The 27,896-nt window shown below is 43.0% G+C and overlaps 1 protein-coding gene across 1 annotated transcript; it reads left to right on the top strand.

Moving 5' to 3' along the window:
* Positions 1 to 8,154: 8,154 nt before the first annotated feature.
* LOC116952765 (WAP, Kazal, immunoglobulin, Kunitz and NTR domain-containing protein 2-like) lies at positions 8,155 to 13,763 on the top strand. Its single transcript, XM_032972393.2, has 2 exons — positions 8,155 to 9,083; positions 10,267 to 13,763. Exons 1-2 carry the CDS (start codon positions 8,829 to 8,831, stop codon positions 11,752 to 11,754), a joined length of 1,743 nt encoding a protein of 580 aa, XP_032828284.1. The 5' UTR covers positions 8,155 to 8,828; the 3' UTR covers positions 11,755 to 13,763.
* Positions 13,764 to 27,896: the final 14,133 nt, after the last annotated feature.

Raw genomic sequence — 27,896 nt, 5'->3', positions numbered from 1 at the left:
TGCTTTTGTGTGTAACAGTTATGTAAGCACTAATTTGGCAGTTGTTTTCACTGAATGTGCTGCTGCAACTTGCTTTGGAAAAAAGTTTTGCTGGCTGGCTGGCACACAACCGGGCAAGTGCACATGTTACAGCGCACGTCTGCGCGTTGATGTCACCCGCATCCCGCAGCGTTGAACCGGGTTCATGCGTGCTGAAGTCACACCTCCCCCCACCCACCCACCCTCCACTTCATATATTTGAAAAAAATTTTGCTGGCTGGCTGCCTGCCTGGCTGGCTGGCCACATGCCGCCCTGCGTGCGTTCTTATTGGCCGCAGGCCATGCGCCACCCAGCGTGCAGAGGGGACGGAGTGCGGGGACGCGGTGGGGCGGGAGCAGGGGTGAGGGGTGCGTGTGGGTGCCCAGGAGGGAGGGAGGCGCACACGGGGAGATGTGGGGGGGTTTATGGGGAGGGAGGGCAACACATGGATTACAGAATGTGCACAAATTAAAGACATCAACTTAGAAAAAAATAGTGGGCTTGGTCAGGTCACGATGCTCGAAGGGATCGTGGTCGGTGGTCAAGATTAACGGCGGAGTAGCTCTCCAGGACAGCCTCACTGAGTGTCAAAACCATTCAGGAAGGACTAATTTTGGAAGATTATTGAAGAAGGGCAATTGCCCAAAATATCACCTATTATATACTTATTCCTTTAAGGCGTTGTTATTGCCAACACAGTATCGCCAAATAATGTTTGCTTTGGAAAGGTTACTGATAGTTAAAATAATATTACAATGATGTTTTTCAGTCTCAAAGGAAATTTAATTTGTCAGAACGACTTTCTGCCCAAACGAGTGGGGTTGCGTGCATCTTTATTTGTGGGCTTGAGCCAGTGGTGTAAATTCCACATTCCTTTGGCAGTTAATCAGTATGAAGGGGTAAATAAACTGCTTTTTACTTCACAGTAAATGGTACTCACTTCATCGACCCGATGGATAATAAGCTGAGTCAACCTGTAGCCAGGATTGGAACTTGCAATCTTGACCCAAGTTGGAACATTCTGCCACAGTGCCATTCAGTTAGATTTTCCACACCAATTGCTCAAAGGTGAGAACAGTTCACCCTTGGTGTCTGCTCAATGGCAGAGTCGTCAGTCTTTGGTTGTATGCATTGTATGTGTGTTGAACTTTCGCACCGTACGTAGCCAACCATGCTAATTGGAAGTGTGGGGGGAAGGACAAAAAACTAAACAAAAAGCAGTTCTAAACAAATGTGTTGAATGAGTGCATGGGAAATCGAGGTTGTTTTTGTGCAGGACCAGTGAATTTCTGGGGACAGCCAGAGTTCATGGTTATCGTCAATCTCAATCTTATAGTTTTATCTGAGGAAATGGAACGAGCTTCATTCATAACATAAAGAGAAGATTCCTGTCATTGAAAAAAGGGTTTGGCGTATCATAGATCAATGGACTTCCTTTCCAGTCCTCCAAAGAAAACAATAATGAAGTATTGGGGTATGTTTTAATTTAACATTTTGGAATGCCTTTAAGGAGCTTACAAAAACATCAGATTTTTTTATCTTTGGATATGACATATAATGTGTCCAATAAAAATTGTCCATTCTTTAGATTTTTGGCAGTGTTGAACGATGATCAACCTCGTAAAAACCCGTGCATCGTTAACAAAACATAACCTTTGCGGAGGAATACCCCGGGCCACATAAGTTAAAATTATCGGCCAAAACCATGTTTTGCACATTTGCAATGCTCCAACATTAAAGGCACATGAAAATATTCGAGCAAGTTAGGATTTCCACGTGAAATGTATTGCATATATTTAAGCAGTCAAGTATATGGCAAAATTGATATATACATGTTTTGTCGATATTACATACACTTTCTTTATCTCTTTCTGATTTCTGATTATTTCCAGTCACTGTAAACACTTGCGAGATGCAACAAATGTATATCTGCTTGCTTTTACACAACATTTCCTTATCCAGGAAAGCCACACTTGAGTTGTATGACTCTTTTTCAAGAGGGGGCCTGCATTTGCGTTTTTATTTTAAGATGTCATCAGCCAATTCATGAGTGTCTATACACATCACAGGAAACCGGAGCGCCCGGAAATAAAACCACGCGTTGCGGGGGGGGGGGGGGGGGTGGGAACACTCTATCCCCACACAGATTAAAGAAGATGGCAATTAGTCCGCTTACTTTACTGCCTTCTCCTGGCGAGCCAGGGTATGGCACCTCGGCGCCCACGGGAAGCGAGTTTTACAACATTTGTGGCGATCCAACAACCGTCGCTGCCTCCACAGTGTTGGATTACAGGCCACGTGCATAGCCACCACCGCCCGGCTTTAAAGTCACACGTTTTGAGAATGTGCGATCTGACATGTACCTCTGACTGCGAACTGTGTACTGCGCCATTGGGTTTCAATGATTGTATCTGCAAGGCTCCTTGGACAATAATTCCAACTAGTTGTGAGCCACTTGAGAGTCGTGGTAATACATTACAGCTATCTCCTCACTGGCTGCCTCCGTGTGTTTCCTCAACGCACACCCTCTCCAATGACACATGCCTACTATACATTACATGATTTTGAAACTGGGGTCATGTCAAACGCCAGCAGACACGCAGCACTGGGGCCGATATGCTCAATTACCTGAATTATTAAATTAAAGGTAAGTTTTTTTTACATGTACATTTTAACCTTGTTCTAACAAACCACATAGCATCAGCTTTCAAATGAAACCTAATTCTCAGAAATTATGTAGGAGTTTTCTGGACAAACATGTACATACAGATTAACTGTATTGTGTACATAATATTTTTCATTTTGCGGGTATTTTTAGTTACTAATTATGAGTTTGATAATGGGTTTTTTGGAGGTGAACGTTTAAGTTGCTTTGCTTCCAAAGTATTGTCTAATATCTCGGATATGTCTTTGACTGAAATCGGCTATTGATAAACATCAGTTTTGCTGACATGGTATCTAGACATTTATTTATGATCACCAACTGTATAATGCATGTGTCAAAATGTATTTAAATAATGCTTTTAATTAAAAAGGTATTACCTCTTGTTTTAATCCACTTATAGAAGTAATAAAGTATGGTATAAGTGAATTAAAACCTCTTGTTTTAATCCACTTATAGAAGTAATAAAGTATGGTATAAGTGGATTAAAACCTCTTGTTTTAATCCACTCGCAGAAGAAGAAGTAATAAAGTATGGTATAAGTGAATTTAAAACCTTGTTTTAATCCACTTATAGAAGTAATAAAGTATGGTATAAGTGGATTAAAACCTATTGTTTTAATCCACTTATAGAAGTAATAAAGTATGGTATAAGTGGATTAAAACCTCTTGTTTTAATCCACTCGCAGAAGAAGTAATAAAGTATGGTATAAGTGAATTTAAAACCTTGTTTTAATCCACTTATAGAAGTAATAAAGTATGGTATAAGTGGATTAAAACATCTTGTTTTAATCCACTTATAGAAGAAGAAGTATTAATAAAGTATGGTATAAGTGGATTAAAACCTCTTGTTTTTACTTTAAAAACCTCTTGTTTTAATCCACTTATAGAAGAAGAAGTATGAATAAAGTATGGTATAAGTGGATTAAAACCTCTTGTTTTAATCCACTTATAGAAGAAGTAATAATAAAGTATGGTATAAGTGGATTAAAACCTCTTGTTTTAATCCACTTATAGAAGAAGTAATAATAAAGTATGGTATAAGTTGATTAAAACCTCTTGTTTTAATCTACTTATAGAAGAAGTAATAATAAAGTATGGTATAAGTGGATTAAAACCTCTTGTTTTAATCCACTTATAGAAGTAATAATAAAGTATGATATAAGTGGATTAAAACCTCTTGATTTAATCCACTTATAGAAGTAATAAAGTATGGTATAAGTGGATTAAAACCTCTTGTTTTAATCCACTTATAGAAGAAGTAATAATAAAGTATGGTATAAGTGGATTAAAACCTCTTGTTTTTACTTAAAAAACCTCTTGTTTTAATCCACTTATAGAAAAAGAAATAATAAAGTATGGTATAAGTGGATTAAAATCTCTTGTTTTAATCCACTTATAGAAGAAGTAATAATAATGAAGTATAGTATAAGTGGATTAAAACCTCTTGTTTTAATCCACTTATAGAAGAAGTAATAATAAAGTATGGTATAAGTGGATTAAAACCTCTTGTTTTAATCCACTTATAGAAGAAGTAATAATAAAGTATGGTATAAGTGGATTAAAACCTCTTGTTTTAATCCACTTATAGAAGAAGAAGTATTAATAAAGTATGGTATAAGTGGATTAAAACCTCTTGTTTTAATCCACTTATAGAAGAAGAAGTAATAATAAAGTATGGTATAAGTGGATTAAAACCTCTTGTTTTAATCCACGTATAGAAGAAGTATTAATAAAGTATGGTATAAGTGGATTAAAACCTCTTGTTTTAATCCACTTATAGAAGAAGTAATAATAAAGTATGGTATAAGTGGATTAAAACCTCTTGTTTTTACTTAAAAAACCTCTTGTTTTAATCCACTTATAGAAGAAGAAGTAATAATAAAGTATGGTATAAGTGGATTAAAACCTCTTGTTTTAATCCACTTATAGAAGAAGTATTAATAAAGTATGGTATAAGTGGATTAAAACCTCTTGTTTTAATCCACTTATAGAAGAAGTAATAATAAAGTATGCTATAAGTGGATTAAAACCTCTTGTTTTAATCTCTTGTTTTAATCCACTTATAGAATAAGAAGCAATAATAAAGTATGGTATAAGTGGATTAAAACCTCTTGTTTGAATCCACTTATAGAAGAAGAAGTAATAATAAAGTATGGTATAAGTGGATTAAAACCTCTTGTTTTAATCCACTTATAGAAGAAGAAGTATTAATAAAGTATGGTATAAGTGGATTAAAACCTCTTGTTTTTACTTAAAAAACCTCTTGTTTTAATCCACTTATAGAAGAAGAAGTATGAATAAAGTATGGTATAAGTGGATTAAAACCTCTTGTTTTAATCCACTTATAGAAGAAGTATTAATAAAGTATGGTATAAGTGGATTAAAACCTCTTGTTTTAATCCACTTATAGAAGAAGAAGTAATAATAAAGTATGGTATAAGTGGATTAAAACCTCTTGTTTTTACTTAAAAAAACTCTTGTTTTTATCCACTTATAGAAGAAGAAGAAGTAATAATAAAGTATGGTATAAGTGAATTAAAACCTCTTGTTTTAATCCACTTATAGAAGTAATAAAGTATGGTATAAGTGGATTAAAACCTCTTGTTTTAATCCACTCGCAGAAGAAGAAGTAATAAAGTATGGTATAAGTGAATTTAAAACCTTGTTTTAATCCACTTATAGAAGTAATAAAGTATGGTATAAGTGGATTAAAACCTCTTGTTTTAATCCACTTATAGAAGCAATAAAGTATGGTATAAGTGGATTAAAACCTCTTGTTTTAATCCACTTATAGAAGTAATAAAGTATGGTATAAGTGGATTAAAACATCTTGTTTTTACTTTAAAAACCTCTTGTTTTAATCCACTTATAGAAGAAGAAGTATGAATAAAGTATGGTATAAGTGGATTAAAACCTCTTGTTTTAATCCACTTATAGAAGAAGTAATAATAAAGTATGGTATAAGTGGATTAAAACCTCTTGTTTTAATCCACTTATAGAAGAAGTAATAATAAAGTATGGTATAAGTTGATTAAAACCTCTTGTTTTAATCTACTTATAGAAGAAGTAATAATAAAGTATGGTATAAGTGGATTAAAACCTCTTGTTTTAATCCACTTATAGAAGTAATAATAAAGTATGGTATAAGTGGATTAAAACCTCTTGATTTAATCCACTTATAGAAGTAATAAAGTATGGTATAAGTGGATTAAAACCTCTTGTTTTAATCCACTTATAGAAAAAGAAATAATAAAGTATGGTATAAGTGGATTAAAATCTCTTGTTTTAATCCACTTATAGAAGAAGTAATAATAATGAAGTATAGTATAAGTGGATTAAAACCTCTTGTTTTAATCCACTTATAGAAGAAGTAATAATAAAGTATGGTATAAGTGGATTAAAACCTCTTGTTTTAATCCACTTATAGAAGAAGAAGTATTAATAAAGTATGGTATAAGTGGATTAAAACCTCTTGTTTTAATCCACTTATAGAAGAAGAAGTAATAATAAAGTATGGTATAAGTGGATTAAAACCTCTTGTTTTAATCCACTTATAGAAGAAGTATTAATAAAGTATGGTATAAGTGGATTAAAACCTCTTGTTTTAATCCACTTATAGAAGAAGAAGTAATAATAAAGTATGGTATAAGTGGATTAAAACCTCTTGTTTTAATCCACTTATAGAAGAATTATTAATAAAGTATGGTATAAGTGGATTAAAACCTCTTGTTTTAATCCACTTATAGAAGAAGTAATAATAAAGTATGGTATAAGTGGATTAAAACCTCTTGTTTTAATCCACTTATAGAAGAAGTAATAATAAAGTATGCTATAAGTGGATTAAAACCTCTTGTTTTAATCTCTTGTTTTAATCCACTTATAGAATAAGAAGCAATAATAAAGTATGGTATAAGTGGATTAAAACCTCTTGTTTGAATCCACTTATAGAAGAAGAAGTAATAATAAAGTATGGTATAAGTGGATTAAAACCTCTTGTTTTAATCCACTTATAGAAGAAGAAGTATTAATAAAGTATGGTATAAGTGGATTAAAACCTCTTGTTTTTACTTAAAAAACCTCTTGTTTTAATCCACTTATAGAAGAAGAAGTATGAATAAAGTATGGTATAAGTGGATTAAAACCTCTTGTTTTAATCCACTTATAGAAGAAGTATTAATAAAGTATGGTATAAGTGGATTAAAACCTCTTGTTTTAATCCACTTATAGAAGAAGAAGTAATAATAAAGTATGGTATAAGTGGATTAAAACCTCTTGTTTTACTTAAAAAACCTCTTGTTTTTATCCACTTATAGAAGAAGAAGAAGTAATAATAAAGTATGGTATAAGTGGATTAAAACCTCTTGTTTTAATCCACTTATAGAAGAGGTATTAATAAAGTATGGTATAAGTGGATTAAAACCTCTTGTTTTAATCCACTTATAGAAGAAGTAATAATAAAGTATGGTATAAGTGGATTAAAACCTCTTGTTAATCCACTTATAGTGGATTAAAACCTCTTGTTTTAATCTCTTGTTTTAATCCACTTATAGAAGAAATAATAATAAAGTATGGTATAAGTGGATTAAAACCTCTTGTTTTAATCTCTTGTTTTAATCCACTTATAGAATAAGAAGCAATAATAAAGTATGGTATAAGTGGATTAAAACCTCTTGTTTTAATCCACTTATAGAAGAAGAAGTAATAATAAAGTATGGTATAAGTGGATGTAAACCTCTTATTTTAATCCACTTATAGAAGAAGAAGTTATAATAAAGTATGGTATAAGTAGATTAAAACCTCTTGTTTTAATCAACTTATAGAAGAAGTAATAAAGTATGGTATAAGTGGATTAAAACCTCTTGTTTTAATCCACTTATAGAAGAAGAAGTAATAATAATGTATGGTATAAGTGGATTAAAACCTCTTGTTTTAATCCACTTATAGAAGAAGTAATAATAAAGTATGGTATAAGTGGATTAAAACCTCTTGTTTTAATCTCTTGTTTTAATCCACTTATAGAATAAGAAGCAATAATAAAGTATGGTATAAGTGGATTAAAACCTCTTGTTTTAATCCACTTATAGAAGAAGAAGTAATAATAAAGTATGGTATAAGTGGATTAAAACCTCTTGTTTTAATCCACTTATAGAAGAAGTATTAATAAAGTATGGTATAAGTGGATGTAAACCTCTTGTTTTAATCCACTTATAGAAGAAGAAGTTATAATAAAGTATGGTATAAGTAGATTAAAACCTCTTGTTTTAATCAACTTATAGAAGAAGTAATAAAGTATGGTATAAGTGGATTAAAACCTCTTGTTTTAATCCACTTATAGAAGAAGAAGTAATAATAATGTATGGTATAAGTGGATTAAAACCTCTTGTTTTAATTAATTAAAACCTCTTGTTTTAATCCACTTATAGAAGAAGTAATAATGAAGTATGGTATAATCTGTAAAAAGGTATTACCTCTTGTGACCACTATGTATATTAGTGATTTTGTTTTCCCTTTAACTTATGTGAATGGGCTGACAACAATATACTTAAATTATTTTCTTCATGTGACGTCAACACATTTCTCTCTCCTAACGGTGTTGTTATTGCCAACACTCAAAACAAAGGTCCTTGTCTTTGTTTTGGAAAACACAGACGGGTCGAGCTGGCTGCGCAATCATGTCGGCGAATCCCTTCGATAATTTTCTCGGCACGCTCGGTGTTTCTGTTCGTAAAAAATAAAAACAACCTCCCCGTTTCGATTGGCATGCTGACTCTGGGCACCTGTAGCGGTGTACAGCTGAGTTCTGGCAAGACCCGCAGACTGCCTGCGGGCAGGGCACATTCATGAAATGGTGTCCAGGGAAAGTTAATACCTCTCATCCGGACCAAAAGAGAGCATATATAACCTGGCGCCGATGCCCACCAGCAAAGCTTCGCTCCTGTAGCAGAACCTGAGCGTGCGCGGTAAACATCTGAGCGAACGAGCCCGTGTCAACGCCGATCTGTCCGCCCGGTTCCAGAGACCGACGGTGCAGCAACTCGCAGCCCAGTGCTTCACCCACCTCTTGGCGGCATCGGCGGCGGCGGCGGCTGCTGCGCATCTCTTTGACGTGATCGTCGGGACTCGGATGAGCTTTTGAGCAGTCGCGATGATTCCGTCTCGGCTGCGTGCCTCTCTGCTCTTGAGCCGCGTCGATGGGAAGACGACGCGATCACCCAGCCGGGCTGCTGCTGGTGGCAAGTGGCTCGGGGTGCTGTTGCTGTTGACGGCGCTGTGCGGTGGAAGCGGCGCAAGCGTCTTGCCCTATAAATTTGCCCACGCCGGCGTCTGCCCCAACGATCTCAACCCGAACCTGTGGGTGGATGCGCAGAGCACCTGCAACAGGGAGTGCAACGGAGACCAGGTGAACTGCCACGACGCTTAATACGAGACCAGACTCCTCTTTTAAAAAATGTGATCTTCAATTTCCAAACAAAAATGACTTTAAAGTGTTTAATTTAAATAATGGGTCCTGATTTAAAAAAAAAATTTACGTCGGAAATGTTTGGATAAGAATCACCACACGTGTTGATTTGGAGTGAAATTTACAAGCGAGTCAGTTTGCAAGAGGCTTTATCGCCTTGATCCGCGCACAGTTATTTTGTCGCTACTGCTGCTTGACGGAGCGGGGTGGAATGTGCAACCTGTGAGCTGTCCACGGTAACAGGGGGTGTGACCGGGTTGCACACAGGTTTTGATTTGAGTAAGCAAAGAAAGAACCTCAAGACTGTAAACCAGTAACACGGAGTTTAAGCCTGGGCAACATGTGGCTAAAATGCATGTGGCTTAAACAGTATAGTTCGTGTGTTTTCCATGATAGGCATACTGCCCTCAGTATGTGCTATACAAAGACAAATATCCCCTGTTTAACCTTTAACAGACTGTTGGGGTTAGTGCTGTTAGCGAGGAGCACCTATGAAGGTCGGCACGGCACACGAGGGAGGTGGGTGGCCAGCACCATGCCCGGCCGCCTTTGTCTCCCTAGTGGCGATGTTTACACACCGCACCAGATACTCATTTGAGGCCGAGTCGACTTAGGGGAGGCCCAGCACCGGTTCATAAATTCGTCACTGGTGTTGGCCATGAGCGGGAATCGAACCCGGGTTCCTGGGTTCATAGTGCAGCGTGCTGTTACACTACTACTCCCCTAACTTTATACACACACATACGCTACATTCAGTAAGTATAGAATGTGTTTTTACTTTAGTGCTATGGATAGACGGCACCCTACTATAAGAATATGGAATTTCCACCATTAACTCAGGGCCACCAACAACAGGAAGCCAATTTGACTTGAAACGTAGTAAGTTATAAACACTAGATAGAATCCACGTGAAGGTTTTGCATTTATTTAGCTCCGAAACAAATGAGAACAATAAAAAGGGGCAGACATTAAAAAGAAACAAGCTAAGGAGGTCACACACAGAGACGGTTGAACAACAACAACCTGAGCAAGGGAAAGATCATAGTTTTTCGCTCGTTTTATTGTTCAACTCTTGCAAACGCACTTCCTTTTCTAACCACGTCTGGCCGGTTCACTTTCGCAGGACTGCATGGCCCTGGAGAAATGCTGCGACAACGTGTGCGGCCTCAAGAGCTGCGTGACGGCTCGCTTCCCCGAGGGCGAGCCCATCACCCAGGACGTCCTGGCCTCGTGCTACTCGTTCCAGTGCCCCCAGCAAGGCGCCGAGTGCGACGTGTGGGAGGGCAAGCCCACGTGCAAGTGCAAGGACCGCTGCGAGAAGGAGCCCAACTTCACCTGCGCTTCGGACGGCCTCACCTACTACAACAAGTGCTACATGGACGCCGAGGCGTGCGTCAAGGGCGTGACGCTGACCGTCGTGCCGTGCAAGTACTACACCATGGGGCCCAAGACGAGCCCGAGGCCCAACGAGACCGCCGTCACGCCGGCGACGCTCAACGCTCCCACCACGTACGTGACCCCTATCCGGCCGGCCCTGGTCGCCAAGCCGGCGCAGCAGTCCGTGTACCTGGGCGGCACCGTGAGCTTCCACTGCGACGTGAGTGGGCAGCCCAAGCCGGACATCACCTGGGAGAAGCAGGGTGAGGGCGAGAAGAACACGATCATGAGACCCGACCGCATGTACGGCAACATGGTGGTGACCAACATCGGCGAGCTGGTCATCTACAACGCGAAGCCTCCCAACGCCGGCATCTACACCTGCACGGCGCGCAATACCGCGGGGCTGTTGAGGGCCAACTTCCCGCTGTCCATCATGCGCAACCCGCACACCTTCAGCAAAGACATGGAGGAGTTCCCCGTCGAAGAGTGCCTCAAGATGCCGGACCGCGAAGACTGTGGCGGCAAGACCCAGACGGTGTGGTACTTCGACGTGAAGAGGAACGGTTGCTTCACGTTCTCGCACAGCCACTGCAACAACAGCCTCAACCGCTTCATCACCTATGAGGAGTGCAAGATGGCGTGCATGGCCAACATCAACAACACATGCTCGCTGCCCGTGCAGCAGGGACCCTGCAAGCAGTGGGCCCTGCGCTGGGCCTACAACCCGCTCATCAAGCGCTGCCAGTCTTTCATCTACGGCGGCTGCGAAGGCAATGAGAACAACTTCCAAAGCCAGGAGCTGTGCGAGGATAACTGTCCTTTTCCGCACGGCCGCCAGTGCAGGGCTTGCAAGTCGCGAAACAAGATCGCGCGCAGTTTCTGCCTTTCCGATTTTGCTATCCTGGGCCGCATGGCTGAACTGACGGAGGACGGAAGCTCGGGGGTGGCGAGGATCATCGTGGACGAGGTGCTGAAGGACGAGAAGATGGGCCTCAAGGTGTTCAACACGAAGCACCTGGAGGTGACGCTGCTGCACATCAACTGGCAGTGCCCATGTCCCAACGTGACGGTGTCAGAGGAGCGCCTGCTCATCATGGGCCAGGTGTACGAGGGCATGGCCGTGCTGTACCCAGATAGCTTCGTGCAGGCAGCCATCGAGAGACGCACAAAGAAGATTTACGAAATGATTTCAAAGAATGCGTGCGACAATTTGCAGCGCGTCGTCGATTAGTTTCCATTCACTATTTGTTTTTTTTTCTTATCTCAGTTTGGTGGGAGGTTAAACTCAACCTACGTTCAACATTAGAGGACACTTTAAAATCATAAGCCAGGGATGGGGGAACCCGTTCCTCACCAGCTGCATACGGCCCATGACTTAATATCATGTGGCCCATGGCCACTTCGAGACGGCCCACAAACGATACTTATCCATCACTTGTATGCATCTTAGTCGCACTAATCGGATACTGGAGGGGAAAATTTGTCAACCTGACAACATTTTTTTTACTTTAGCACGATTTGTCACGTCTGCCATTGTGAGGGCCTCTTGATTTTCGATCAATAGGAAAAGGTTCCCCATTCCACAATTCACCAGGTTTTGTATTAGCACACACCAGAGGGGTGCTCTGAAAGTTTTACGTCAATTAAATTTGGCCTGCAGAGTTAAGCCAATGATTTTAGTACGAGGAGGGTAACATGCGCACATCGAATGACCACACAGGGTGAAATTGCTAGCGCTTTAATACAGTGCTAACTCATTGTGAAGAAGTAGATTTTTTTTGAGCAGGTGAAACATTTGGCAAGTCTTTGAGTGAAATATGTAAAGTTTAAGTGGCTCATCGGACATGGGCCGTGGAGCCACTGCTTAATGTAACCAATGGGCTGCTATTTTTGTATTTTAATTAAAAGCATCATTTACACATTTGAATGATAAAAAATAGAATAGAGGTGTGAAGTTCAAACACTAAATAGACACACCTATTGAAAGACATCAAGTCTGCATTAACCACACATACTTGTGGTAAAAAAAAAATGCAAACGTGCTTTAATAATGAATGCACTGTCCTTGAAACTGATTGGCCTCACCAGAGACAACGTCTTCCATGGATTTGTCTCACTAGGCGCTACAGAGACCAAAGGCCGAAAAAAGGCAAACAGTACGAGGACATTGCAAAAACCAAAGCAGTAATAGCTCGGGTTAAGCAGTTATATCTATGGGACCCTATAATGTTAAATTATAATAAAAAAAAACTACCTTGTTTTATAAATCATTATCTTGATACTGCCAAAAAGGGTCCCATCGATATTATTTACACCTATTTAAGCACAGCTTTGATACGTTACATGATTAGCATTAAGAAACTTTATATGGTTTATCATTAGTAGTGTGATATTGTAGCAGTACAAATTAAAGCATATGATTGTAGCAGTATGTAGTATGCATTAACTGCAGTAAGATTGTTTTTCTTGTATTTAAGACTCATGTTTCTGTTTCCCCCCGATATTAACTTAAGATATTGTTTTGCATCGTACCACTATATATCAAAGTACCGTTACATTCCTACACCTCTTACAGTATTATTGCCATATTTGTAACCTTGCCATCATAAGACAAATGAAATGATTACGGATTTGACATATTCTTTACGAGCGGTGATGTAATCGCACGAGCCCTACATTCAATTACAATGAAAACATCTGAACTATAAAATAACGATTGTACCGCACGTGTTGGCTACCATAATGTACGACGTTCACTTCCTGAAGAAGCTCCCGGATCGTAAGGCTGAGAGCATCATAACAAAAGTTTTTTTTGGGATTCGATCGCATAAATAAAAGTGTTTCGTGAAACCTGCCACCACCGACAGAGCCAGTTAGTTAGGGGTTTTCACGTAAACGAAAGGCGTCAATTAGTTACTACTTCACAACACCGGTGTGTTGGAGAGTAAACCAACAACATTTAAAGTTGGAGCACCGTAACGTTTTGTACTCTGTACCCCATAACGGCAAAAAATCTACGCAGCAGCATAAAATTAAAAAGTAATTTGTCGGGAACTAATTTTTGTATTTCATGTTTTGCTTTAATGCCACACATATAAAACAAGACCTATTCACTACCATATTGAGGATAACAACCATTTTATTAATGATCCATATATTGTATGTTGTGTTTTGTACAGTAGATTCTTTTTTACATGCATTATTGAAATGAACAACAATAAAGTGTGTAAAGGTACCAACCTTACGTGTCATTTTTACATATATATTGTGAATGATTGTTCTTTAATAAAAAAAAGTGTAAACTTACACCTCTACCTTGGCATTTCAGCACAGGTGTCTGATACGGATGCTAGAATTTCGTGGAAAGACGGGAAAAGCATGACAGAAGTCTGTAAAAAAAACCCCACAGAACAAGGCAGATAAGCGTTGCCAATGCGATTCAGAAAAAAAGGTTGCTCTGGACAGGACATGCGTGCAGGGATGAAGGAGGGTTGGTTACCGAGACGGTCATTGGGAGTGGTCCCCCACGAGTCTGGCAACCAAAGGAGGAGGCTTTTTAAGGGCAGATGGTGGGACACTATCGGGCTAGATCGTGGAGCTCGTGTGACCACCGTGCAGCAGCAGTTGTAGGATCTTGTAGAAGTTGGAACGCATTGGGTGGGCGCGCGCTGGCGTCAACAGCCTTGACCATGATGACATCTTGATCTTGAATTGAAAAAGAATTACGGATCAATTTGCATTCAAAAGGTATCGCTGAACACGACCAAATGATTGCGTTCAGAATTAATTTTCATACAAACACTGTAATTATTAGTTATGGTTATGAAACACGCTTCATGATACATATCGGTTACCACTGGAAGAAAAAAAACTACATTTAATTTGTATTCCTTAATTTACAGAAATACTTCAAACTTAAAACGTCACTCAAAATTGACTGGCAGTCGAAGCAACATTGCTTGGCTATTAGTTCACTCTCACTTCAAGTCAGTGTGAAAAGCTTCGCTTTTGGAGGGCATAAAACGGCCACCTTTTACACATTGGTTTTGCCCGATGACCCTGAGAGCCGGCATCTGCATATTTGACACGCTTAACCCATTATCGTCACAACCGTATCTCTTGTGTACAGTGCTTTGTCCCTGTTATTACATTTTTCAGTCATATTTTAGTTTCGGTTTGTTTTTTAATTACACATCACACGGGAGCGTTTATATTGACTGAAACATCGTTACATTTCCACAGCCGTTGTACACTCACTAACATACCATACTAGTTATTTCTGCAATGCGCGTCAGGTGTGTTTATAGGTGCATTCAAATGTATCGGAATTAATGAAGATTTGATCGCAATTTACATGAATAACGTTTGACATATCACATTAAAAACACATTTATTATTTAAAAAGCGTACAGTAGTAGATCATCTAAACAAATGTAATGCAGTATCATGTGACCTCCTTTGCTAGTTTTGTTGCCAACAAAAGAGGAAAACCTATTCTCATATAATGCAGTAGTTTTGAAGGTGGCACGAATTCATATTGCGATTATGAACAGTACAGGAATCATATTCTTGGTTCTTTCGGTAAAGTCATGTAGAAGGGAAACAATACAATGATAAAAATATAAAACAATAACATTCTCACGACGTTTTATTGTTTCCCTTCTACGTGGTGACTTTACCGAAAGAACCAAGAATATGAATCCCTGCAGTCACGAAAGCTTTAAATCAAAAAGTAAAGGAATCGTTTCGCAAATGAATTACATTTACATTATTTCCCAGTGTCAAGTTACGTGAAATACAAAGAAATTTCCACCAATATATTTCCCATTCATTTATAATGAATTTACATTTAAAAATGAAAAGTACTGCGGCAGAGGTTTTTCGCACTCATTGCACACAAAGTGCTTGCCACTAAAATGAACCACAATACCTTGGTGATCTGGTCAAGCAGCATAAACCTAACTCTGGTCATCGCTCGCAGCAGCGGCTTTTGACTTTCCATCGAACAAAGACGGTCACCGACCGCATCGTGCGCTTTCAGATGCGCTTCTGCGGCCGTCTGGAATGCTCTTCATTCCGATATTAGGAAGCCACTGAAGCCTTGCGCTTTTAATTCAAGATTGAAAACGCATTTCTTTTGAACTGCTTTTTTGTGTTTAGTTTATTGTCCTTCCCCCCGCACGTTCGATTAGCGCGGTTGGCTATGTAACGTTACGAAAAAAAACTTCAACATATATACACATACATGATCGCGCTCCTTAGCTCTCGAATGTGTTTGTGGGTTGTGGCACGTGCGCATAGCCTGGCACAAGCGCCGCGGTGACGTCACCGTCACTCAGTGGCGAATGGTGGTTGTTGTTGTTGTTTGTTCGGCACGATGCCAATCGTTTTGCTCCACATGCTGCACTAAAGAAGCTCCCAGGACGCGGAGTGAAGCGACGGACGTCAGAGCCAAACAACACGCGGTACGATCTGAAAACACATTCGGAGAGCTATGAATGATTTTAGCGACAAAAAAATAACTCACCGAGTATAACACACACCAGATGAGATTAAATTTTGATTTAAAGATTTCGTGACTGCAGGGATTCATATTCTTGGTTCTTTCGGTAAAGTCACGTAGAAGGGAAACAATAGAATAATACAAATATAAAACTAACATTCTCACGACGTTTCGACTGCAACACAGCTGTGGTTTTCACACCTGATGATGATTGCTTGTGTTGCAGTCGAAACGTCGTGAACATTTTATTGTTTTATATTTTTATTATTTTATTGTTTCCCTTCTACGTGACTTTACCGAAAGAACCAAGAATACAGATGAGATTAGTTGTAAAGATTACATTTTCTCCGCCACATTTTGCTTACACAACTCATCGAAATTCCAGTGAATCCTAATGGAATGTCTCTTAACCCAGAGTTATATCCCCCCATAATCCACCAATGTCGCTGTAACCTGATGAAATCTCACATAAGCTGAAAATTTGAAGCAATAGAAGGAATCCCACATGATCCATATAAAGTCAGTTGAGACTTAGTCATCTTTCTTCGGATTTCAAAAATTCTCATTTCAAGTGTGGCCTTGAGACAAATGATACTGCGTTCATCTTTTTCAAATTACTTTTGGTCAAATAGCAAAAAGAAAAAAAAAACTTGCGTGCGATAAATTTGTCCAAAAAATACTGACATATTTCCAGGCAATTTGAAACGACTTGAAATTACATCTGTCTTTGTAAAAACAAATGTGGCGAGTATTTTTGTTCCACACACAATGATAATACAGCGTAAGAAGTCGAAGGATGAAGTGTTCTTTAAAACAGGAAGAAAATTGTTCTGTTGGAGGCCTTTTCCACCCATGTGTCGCGTTTAATTTCGCTAAATAAAATAATTCCAACGGGGTTCAGCCACAATTCAGGTGCAATTCACTGACCAAGAAGAACATCAAACTGAACTTTTATATACATTCTTGAAATTATTAGAATTTCTTTTGGCCTTGGGATTGTTTTTAGCCCATTCAGATCACAGACACTGCGCTCTTTGATATTCACACCCACCGAGACACATCAGAGCGTTTCAGAGATTTCAAGCTGCCGCCTCGTCGATGTTGACGATACATTTTCCGTCTCCGAAGGCTTAAGAGGGATTTCGTGCCTCCGGTGACTGACAGGAGGCTGAAAAGCACGGCCACTCTTTAAATATTAACGAATGTTTGTCCAGAACTTTAGCAGGAGATAAACTGCTAACGTCCTTCAATGGTCGGAATTTAATGTTGTTGCTCGGTAGCCTAAGATCTAGCGGTGCAAAGAGCAACGTTTTGAAATGTACTGCACCAGGCTTATATACTTGTAATAATAGATCACAACGTTTCGATCGCCACACAAGCGATCGTCCTCAGGTGGGTTCGCTTGTGTGGCGATCGAAACGTCGTGATCTATTATTATTTTTCTACGTGACTTTACCGAAAGAACCAAAGAGTATGGATTCCTGAAGTCACGAAAACTTCAAATCAAGATTATATACTTGCGTTACGCAGATGTGTGCAATAACTCATGCACGGTTTGTTTTTCACCAAGTTCTAGGCCTGCTTCACATGCACAACCCATTGTCAATCCACTGTTGGATGAAGACCTTCCATGCACCATGTCAATTGATGGGAGGTTTTGTTGGACCATAACTTCACCACCTTGGTCAGTGCGGGTTGGACGAGAGGACCGATTCAAATGTCACTCGCCACTGCTGTTAGCCGTGGTCGGAAATGGAACTCACGTGTCGCTGGATTTGCAAGCGCAGTGAATCAACCGAATGCACAACCGATCCACCCGTTAAAATAGAAATATATGTAAATTCAACTATTTTAAAGTATAATTCTAGTACAATTACTATGTGCTACATAACACTGAAATTGTCACGATACTATTGGAACCGTGCTGAAAATTTCCCAAACACTGTTCGAGTTACAAATTGTCATATTCTTTTAACATTTACCACAACATTTTTTAATGCAATAAACACTCAATAACGGAAACAAGATAGTGACTTTGCATGAATAATATTGAAGTTAACGGTAACTTTCATAGGTAGTGTAACATTTGTTATTTGTAGTGTGTTTCTCAATGCACTAAGCACACATCATACCGATTATAGCCAGTAACACAGAGTATACATATATATTTCTAACCAAGGAAGAACCCATTGAGAATACAAAGCTCTTTTTCAAGAGCTGGGTAACAAAAGCAAACGCAGTATAACGCGGGTACAGAAGAAAACGTTTCGGAAATTGCAAAATGCAAATAATGTGAAATGCCACGAAGGTTAAATTACCCCAGATGTAACATCAGATAAAACATTTTCTGAAGTGAAATACTAACACTACTCAATCAACGACGATAAACACAATATGAGGTAAAAGGCAACGATCAAAAGCGCGTCCCTTCAGATAGTCCCCGCGATGAACCGAGTTTATCACCCAAACCCGACTGTCGGGGGATTAATTGGTGCCACGATGGCGCATGACATATTGGAGTTCGTGGGTTCGATCCCGACCCTGACGCCTGCTGCTGTATATTTGGAGTTTGCGGTGTCTCTCTCCCCGCAGTCGCGTGGATTTTTCTCCGGGTCCTCCGGTTTTCCCCTCCACATTTAAAATCGCGCGTTTAGAGAATTCGACTGCGGGAAATGTCCAAATGATGAGCCGCTTCGTTGAGCTATCATTTGTGAGAAGGTCACTTCTGGGCCCTACTTGATGAAATAAAAAATAGTTTAGTTTAGTCGCGGATGATTAAACGAGTCGTAGAGTAGCACTCGTCTCTCTTGGCAACCCTTACCCACGTGTTAGAAATTCCACATTCCAACGGCACATTCTCTATAGAGGAGAAATGAGCATATATGTGGCGATGACCCGAATATCTTATCCGCAGCGTGAGGTCATGGGGTGGCCTAAAATAAGTGCACCTACACACAGCTTGCCGATGACCAAATGACGTGGAATGTGCCCGAGCTGATCATCTCTTGGAACCCAAGCTGGGGTCGAGCCCGCTGGACAAGTGTTGTGAGGATCGACTGCCATTCATTAAACAGCCGTCGAAGGCCGCTGGGGTCAATTTTTTGCGGGCAAACAGGGCACGTGCGGCATAAAAAAAAAACCGCATGGTTTTATGATGCCACGTGTACGCTCCGACTGACGGTAACCAGCTTTGGGGACCAGTTTGGGAGACAGTATGTTCAAAATAACCCTCGTGTACATCCACAGCTTGGTCTAAGGAGAGTTCAGTAGAGGGTATGGGTGTTTTTTTTCCACCCCCCTCTATTCAGGTCACTTGCAGTCACTTCAGGTCAGAGGCACCTTAGTGGTTGTTTCCACTCCGCCTGTGCCAAGTGCGTGCGCCGACCATGAGAGGGGAAGTTGGGTAAATTAATTACTTGAAAAAAATAAACTAGATAAATCTTCACACATACTTCGATAACTCTCAAGTAATGTGATTAAACCCAGTGTGTGTTATTCTTTGTAAGAACCATGGAGCAGACAATCCAAACCACACAAAATGTAGTCGGGGGGGGGGGGGGGGAGTGAGTAAAATGTGATCGTTGGAACGGTTGATCCTTCTCAAACAAGATTTCCTTTTAAGCAAAAAAAAGACACCTGTGGTTGGATATTCTTGAGATAAATACACGACGAAGTTAAGGAATGTAAATTGAGTTGGAAAATACTTACTTAGGAATTAAATAGAAGGCTGTAATCCAGCGCGCGTTATGTTGTTTCAAATTGGTGTTACAGAAATATGTTTTGAAGTTGAAGAATGTGGATACCGTGATAATGAATAACAATTGTTAGTTCCCTAACTTACCCTTATTTATTTCTCAAAATCCTGCTCTCGATATGACTCTGAATTGTTCCTTTAAATGACTGTAATGTGTTTTAGGCTGCAAATAATTGTATCATCCACGCAATGCGATCATATGATACTGTCAGATTTTGAGAGATGTTGTTTTCATAACATTAGGCCTACAAAAAAATATCTCTGTTGACTTGCCCTGCTGAAATGTTTGATGCAGTGTCACTACTAAACTCATCCAATGCACTGTTAAATCCGCAACAAATTAGAAAAGGACATCTAACATATTTCTGTTATTTGTAAATTATAATAATGAACTGGCTTGTTTTCCCGTCCAAGGACGAGTGTATATTGCAGCAAATCTGAAATATTCAATGGTAAAATTGTTCAGCTCATGATTATTAATGAGGGGGTTGCCTCATGTGGAGTGACGTCACGCGCGGGACACACAGCCTTTTTTGGCTCGTTATATTAGTTGCTGCGTTGATTTCTTTATTAGCTTTACTTTCCATAAAGAAAGGTCAAAATTAAAGATAATTTGTGTAAACAAATTTTCGTTTCCGCTCCACCTTCTTCATGCGGAGTGACGTCACCCGTTCATGATTATTAATGACGGGGGGGGAGGGGGGAGGGGTCCATGTGGAGGACCCCACCTGTTCATAATTATTAATGAGGAGGGCTGGTCGACATGGAGTGACGTCACTCGCGTTACACACAGACATTTTTGGCTCATTATAGTAGTAAATTTAACAAAAGCATGCAAACCCACTCACCTCTTCAAATTAAAAGCAAAAAATTAAAGCGAGAATATGCACAGCCCGAGTAACATTTGGGACATTTAAGACGAGTCCGCTAAGTAAGACGACGCTTTTCACGAATCGACGTGTGGAGCGTTGCATGCTGGCAATCACACTTAAGAGAAAGAAAGAAAAAACACACATGGAACCTGAGAATGAACACAAATTAAAAAAATTACATTTTGCTCACTAATAAGAAGAGAAGGCAGGCTTGGACAGGGCACATCGCGAGACGAGGTGACGGCCGGTGGATGAGAGTGGTGACAGAATGGCAGCCAAAGTAGGGAAGGCATCCGAGAGGTCATTTACCGTGGAAATGGAGCGATGAGATGGGATCATGGTGCAGTAGCGAGATGGACTGTGGCATTGAACTCCATCCTGGGCTCACACGGCAAGCAAATATGTCACGCTGCCAGAGAACGACCGCAGAAGTTAACGATGCTTCTTCTCGTATATGTACGTCTGTTGAACTTCTTTCGCACCGTATGTAGACAACCGTGCTTATCGGCCATTACGGTTGGCTACGAAATAGGGCAACGACCATTGCCTATTTCACGTGAGAAAAAAACCCAAAGTGCTTTAACCACTCAACCGAGCATGGGAGTGCCACTCGTCTCCTATATACAGGCTTGAGTCAGTGGTGCAAATTCCACATTGCCATGGTGGAGACAAGGACAATCGCGGTTTAATTCATCATAACGTGGTACTCGTTTTATCAACCCTGGAGGGATAAAGTGATGAGCCCCCCCCCCCCCCACCACCGACCGAAACTTGAACTCGCAGCTATCGAGCAGCAAGCGATGACGCTCTTACTTGCAGCGATGCCGGGCTGCTGAATATCAACGCGGGACACCGCTAGCACCTTTAATGCCAAACGCGGGGCACCTGTCAAGAGAACTTCCACAGTAGCGAATGAATGTCAAGGGAATAAGCGACGATGACGATTGTTAAACGTCTTACTGAACGCAATGCCACCGCGAGATTGCCATACGGCACGGTGTTGTTTTCTGACCAAAATGTGCGCATATGTCCAGGAGGAAGTATTTTTGTCTAACGGATTGGTCACTGGTTTTTGTCTTTTTGTTACACATATATATCTTGTCACAAAAAACTGAGAGGTGAGGAGTGTGAATGCATACAATGTAGAATAGGTGCATTGCACTGTATGCATATGGGGAGTTGTGCTGCGTGTGTGGGTCCTTAAGTGAGGGTACTCCAATATTTTAAACAAAGACGTGTGTGGCCAGCATGGGATAGTCGGCCAAATACAGGGACTCCTCTACTTACGAACGAGTTAGGTTCCAGACGTCTGTTCGTAAGTCCAAATTTACTCCTGTAGATTCGAAACATGGTGTACGGCGTGTACACTAAACACGGGGGATGGCTTTACAAGTTATATAATCTTATGTAGATGCCACTGGTTCTTCACGTTCTGCAGATGTAGCTGCCACCGCCGCCTGCGATTGCGCGGTGGTTGAACTTACGACTCTCGGTCCTAACAGGCAACTAGCTGGACATACGGACAGGTTTGTTCGTATCTCTGAAAGTTCGTAAGTCGAATGTTCGTAAATAGAGGAGTTCTGTAGCCTTTACTGCAGTGTTTCTACGCGTGGACCACTCAGCCGATGCAAAGATTTTCGCGGATCACACGGTGCTCCACACCCCTGGTGACAAAACGTATTCTAAATACCAGTAATACAAATGATTAATTCTGGAACATAAAGTAAAATATAATAATCACTCAGCTTTAAGGGTTTTTTTGGAGGGGGGGGACCATTTAGATCTTAGGATTAGGGTAATTTAATCAGGGGGTAGTTTACCTAAACTTATTTTTTCACATTAAACATCACGAGTAAAATATGAATTCATGTCCGTGACAAAAAATATAATAAAACGTTGTCATTGTTTCCGGATGAACCTGTACTGGCATCACAGCCCCGTGGGCCACGTGGAGGACCGTCGCAGACCACCTTTGGCGTTCCGGGGACCGCATTTTGTAAGGAAGCAACTGGAGCTATGCACTTTCGAATCGTCTCGATTGAATACTTTTTTTAAAACTGCCTTTTGTCTACGTAGTTTGTTGTCCCTCCCCCGCCCGCACCTCCGCTTAGCACGGTTGGCTACGTATGGCGCGAAAGAAGTTCAACATACATACGTACACGCACTTTGAGCAGCACTGCTCTCACTCCATAATGCGCTAGGATCTCCCTCCTGTCGAGGAGCAGTGGCGTGAGAAAGCACTTGCTAGGGGTTGTTGTGTGGTGACACGACTGCGGAGCAACTCCGCAAACCCCGCGATCCCGCACGCAGCGCACCCACGTAGCGTCCTGACGGGGTGTTGCCTGGCACATCGGGTTTTAATCCGAAGGGCCCCTAGAGTCCCATGATTTCCCATTGCCAGGAGATTGGCCGACCCCCACAGGACAGGTTACATTGCGGTGCCCCTAAATTGGCTGAAGATTTGTGTGAGCGCAGAATGGAAAGGTCCACTAGGCCAACCGCAATGAGTCACTCACGACTTTGGAAGAGGCGGAGGGTGGAATATTAGACGAGAAGGGCACACCAGTAGGGTATAATTAATGAGCAACGGGAGAACAATGGGCGAGCAGAGCAGCAGCACACTCCGTGGCACTCCATGTAGGCGGCGCGGGTAAGCGCGCGATTGGCTGCGCGGTATGACGTCACCCTGGGCCTCTGAAGTTTAGAGAACAAAACGAGGAGCCGGGGACGATTTCGCTCGGTTTTGTCTCCAATCTCCGGGCCGAAAAGACAAGACCCACTCCCTGTCGTCCTGCCTCCTCGAGTCAGGCTAAGCCCTTCCCGTGAAATGTTCCCCCTCGAGGTAGGGTGTATTTACGGCATTAATAAACTTTAGTTCAGAGGATCGGTGCAGTGTGATTTCTGTGTGTGTGTGGGTAGAACCCCGGCGCGGTGTCTGCGTGTTTGTGTGTGGTGCGACTGCGCGGGGAGATTGTGTGCGCGAGAGAGCGGGCGCCGGGCTGCAGCGTCGGCGCGGTGTTGGTAATTTGAGCGTGTGCGTGAGGCTCGCGTGTATTAAAACATCCATGGCCGCCGACGCTCACGTGTTTGTTAAGCGGACGTGTTTGAAACACGAGCGCTTGCAGTGTGCCGTGTGAGTTATTATTGCGGGGGGGGGCGGAGTGCACTAAACCCGCTCGGCGTTTACACAGTGTCAATAGCATTAACGGCGAGGCACGCGTGTGTATTCATACAGCCCTTTAGCATTAGCCTCTGTGTGGCTAGCAGATTAGGGCTTAACCACCCGGAGGAGCGCGCACATATTAATACCGCCGCCGTCGCGTTGTCTTCAACGCTCACCTTTGCGCGAAATACGAGCCTGCTGGGGCGCGCGCGTGCCTGCCTCCGCGTTCGCTTGCGTGGTGGTGTACGTGGGTGTGTGCGAGATAACCCCGGGTGGTGGTGAGCCAGCCACTTAGCCATGTCTCTCAGAGAGGGCGCTGGCGCGGGGGGGGGGGGCGATCACCCGATCGGCGGGGGCCCGGCGAGCGGAGGAGGGGCGAGTGGAGGGGCGAGTGTAGGGGGTGGACGTCGCGCCCCGCCCGCTCACAGGGAGCGGGGAGGTGGACGTCGACCCCCCACAGTTGCCACATTAGGGGCCATCCATTTTGTACGAACCCAAGAATCTATCAAAAATGTACCCATATCCCCCCTCCCTGTACGCACGCGGACTTTTTACACCCCTCCCCCCCCACCTGCGTACGTACAGCTTGACGCACCCCCCCCCCCCTCCACCTGCGTACGTACAGTCCCCCGCTGGAGGCACGGGGCGAGGTTGGAGGAGTGAGGGTAGACAGGCCAGCAGTAGAGAGGCTCGCGGAATCCTAAGTGTGAGTGTGATAAGGCTAGCAGTAGAGAAGCTAGCAGAGTGTATAGCGAGAGGCTAGCAGTGGAGAAGCTAGCAGAGTGTATAGCGAGAGGCTAGCAGTGTAGAAGCTAGTGGAGAGTATAGTGAGAGGCTAGCAGTGGAGAAGCTAGCAGAGTGTATAGCGAGAGGCTAGCAGTGGAGAAGCTAACAGAGTGTATAGCGAGAGGCTAGCAGTGGAGAAGCTAGTGGAGAGTATAGTGAGAGGCTAGCAGTGGAGAAGCTAGCAGAGTGTATAGCGAGAGGCTAGCAGTGGAGAAGCTAACAGAGTGTATAGTGACAGGCTAGCAGTGGAGAAGCTAGTGGAGAGTATAGTGAGAGGCTAGCAGTGGAGAAGCTAGCAGAGTGTATAGCGAGAGGCTAGCAGTGGAGAAGCTAACAGAGTGTATAGCGAGAGGCTAGCAGTGTAGAAGCTAGTGGAGAGTATAATGAGAGGCTAGCAGTGGAGAAGCTAGCAGAGTGTATAGCGAGAGGCTAGCAGTGGAGAAGCTAGCAGAGTGTATAGTGAGAAGCTAGCAGTGGAGAAGCTAGCAGAGTGTATAGCGAGAGGCTAGCAGTGGAGAAGCTAGCGGAGTGCAACAGAGCAGGCGAGCGGAGCGAGAGAGAGAGCAGTACAAGAGGAGGAGTTGCGACGGAGTCACGTGGTGTTGAACGCGTGGAGTTCTCTACGAATAAAGTGACACAGGAGAAAAGAAAAGTTGTCCGTGAGAGATAACACCACTACATCTCTATGTGTGTGGGTATCTATTTATCTCTGTGTGTATCTCTGTGTGTATCTCTGTGTGTATCTACGATGCCTGCCTACGATCCATCCTGGGTTTAACCAGGCTGGATTGTGTGAGGAGCTCAACAAATCCTTGAAAGATCTGGGCAAGGTCCCATCGGTGAGCTCCTCCGGCAGGCAAGGCTGCGTTGGCTGGGTCATGTAGCCCGCATGCCCAGCCACCGCATGCCGAAACAGCTTTCGTTCGGCCGGATCGAGGGGGCTAAACGGGCGCGACACGGGCTAGAGTGGAGTGGAGTGATGTTGTACAGGAGGACGTGGAGCTGAGTGGACTTGCCGATGACTGGTACCAGCGGTGTCAAGATCGGCCCCTGTGGAGGAGGCTCGTGAAGGACGCTACTGGGCAGTTGGAGGTAGTCGCCCTCCAACAACAACGGAGGGCGGAGGAGCGACGCTCACAACAATGAGCGGAGCGCCGGGTGGCTAAAGCACAGCAGGTTTGCACAGTAAGGGGCACAAGTGGTGCATCAGCCAGTCATCTCAGTCAGTCGACACGTGGCACCTGGGTCTGCCCTGTGACCTCCTGCCAGCGGGCGTTCGACACTTGACGTGGCCTCAAGGTGCACATGGCCTGGCACAAGCGTCATGGTGACGTCACCGCCACTTAGTGGCGAATGGCGGTTGTTGTTATCTATGTATGTGTGTATCTCTGGGTGTATCTCTATGTAATCTATCTGGACAGGTGCGAGGGGCTGGTAACCCCTCCACCTTCCAAAAATTACCACAAAACCACGACTTAAATATATAACTAATAAGCTTGTGCCGGAGGCCCCGGGGGAACAGGCGTCTATGATGTCTCCTGGCCAAACCCTAGTTGGTGGAGCCAGGAGATTGAATCTCTACCCTCGAGGCTCCTCCAGAAACAATGAAAAGCCACTTCGTGTGGCCACGTGGAATGTTCGAACGCTCACTGCGGAGGAGAGGCTGCCACTCCTCTGTCAGAAGCTGGACCGGTACTGCCTGGATCTCTGTGGCATTCAGGAGGTCTGGTGGATCGGTTCTGGCTCCTGCCACCATGAGGGGTGGACAGTCCTCTACTCGGGGCAGCAGACTGCCAAACAACAGGGTGTGGCTCTTCTTTTCAACAAAAGAATGAAGGAGGCGTGGGAGCGTGGCGGTGAGGTGTGGGAAGCTGTAAGCCCCAGGCTACTTTGGGCTCGCATTCCCATCAACTGGAGGTGAGGAGTGGTGGTCGTGGTTACTTATGCCCCCACTGAAGACAAACATCCGTCGAGGGATGCAGGCAAAGCCGATGAGTCAGATGCCTTCTATGACCTCCTGTCACAGGTGCTGGCTAAAGTGGCACCTCGGGATAGAGTCATCATGTTGGGTGACTTCAATGCCCGAGTTGGTCATGATGCTGGCACCTGGTCTGGAGTGATTGGAGGGCATGGGCCAGATCAGCTCAATAACAACGGTAGGAGGCTGCTAGATTTGTGTGCAGCCCATGGGCTTGTAATTACCAACATGCTGTTCCGGCATCGGCACATCCACACAACATCATGGATGCATGCCGGGTCCAAGCAAGAACATCTGCTGGACTACATAGTGACGGACCAGTGGATGCGAGCCCATGTCCTTGACACCAGGACCTATCGTGGAGCTGATCTGCCCTCTGACCATCGACTAGTCATCTGCAAGACGCGCCTGCCATTCTTCCACTTCGGTGGTGGGTGTACACCCAGGACCCCATTCCAACCTAAAGTGGCCCGGTCTCAGTTATCTGATGAAAGTTGCAAGCGAGAATTTCATCATCGCTTGCGGCTGGGGTTGGCATCGTCCCCCACTCCTCCTGATGTCGAGGGTAAATGGGCGAGGTTTAGGACTGTGATTCATGCAGCTGCAATGGCTGCTTTGGGTACGCGGTCCAGACCTCCCCAGAGACCCTGGCTGACAAAGGAGGTGTTCAGGATGGTTGAGAAAAAGCGACAAGCCCACTGTCATCGGCTACAGAAACCCACGTCAGAGAATGAGGAGGCTTACCGCAGCCTTCGCTCGGAGGTTCGGAGAGCCGTGAGGCGCTGCAAAGATGGGTGGTGGTCGCGGGTTGCTGAGGAGATGGAGTCTGCCTCAGTGGCCCGCGATGACAAATCTCTATTTAACTCCATCAAAAAAGTAACCTGCAGCGCCACACCTATTACCATCATTAGGGGAAAGAACGGTGATCCAATCTCAGACCCCCAGGAACAGGTTTGCAGATTTGCTGAGCATTTCTGTGAGGTCCTGAGGGAGGGAAAATCCCTCAGCCAGGAAAACATCGTGGCACAAAGTGACGGTGACCCTGCTGGGGCTGCGGTGCCTCAAATATTGGAAGAAGTCACCCCCTGTGAGTGGCTGGCTGAAGTACCACCAAGGCGATCCGGAGTCTGAGACCATTAAAGGCAGCGGGCAGAGATGATCTCCCAAGCGAAATGCTGAGGGAGGGTGGCGTTTGTGCACAGACTGCCCTTTATGACATCATAACAACAGTCTGGACCACTGGACGGGTTCCGCAGGGTTGAAAGGATGCCCTGGTGGTCCCCCTCTTTAAGAAGGGGGACCGCACAGACTGTAACA

This window comes from Petromyzon marinus, chromosome 3 (assembly GCF_048934315.1).
Source record: "Petromyzon marinus isolate PM22_M1 ecotype Great Lakes invasive population chromosome 3, UKy_Petmar_22M1.pri1.0, whole genome shotgun sequence".
In the NCBI taxonomy this organism is placed as follows: domain Eukaryota; kingdom Metazoa; phylum Chordata; class Hyperoartia; order Petromyzontiformes; family Petromyzontidae; genus Petromyzon; species Petromyzon marinus.
This window is presented reverse-complemented; position numbering and strand designations above follow the sequence as displayed.

Coding starts and splice junctions, on each gene's coding strand:
- LOC116952765 (XM_032972393.2), top strand. CDS start 8,829: ATGATTCCGTCTCGGCTGCGTGCCTCTCTGCTCTTGAGCCGCGTCGAT. Junction 9,084..10,266: donor GGGAGTGCAACGGAGACCAG/GTGAACTGCCAC, acceptor TCACTTTCGCAG/GACTGCATGGCCCTGGAGAA.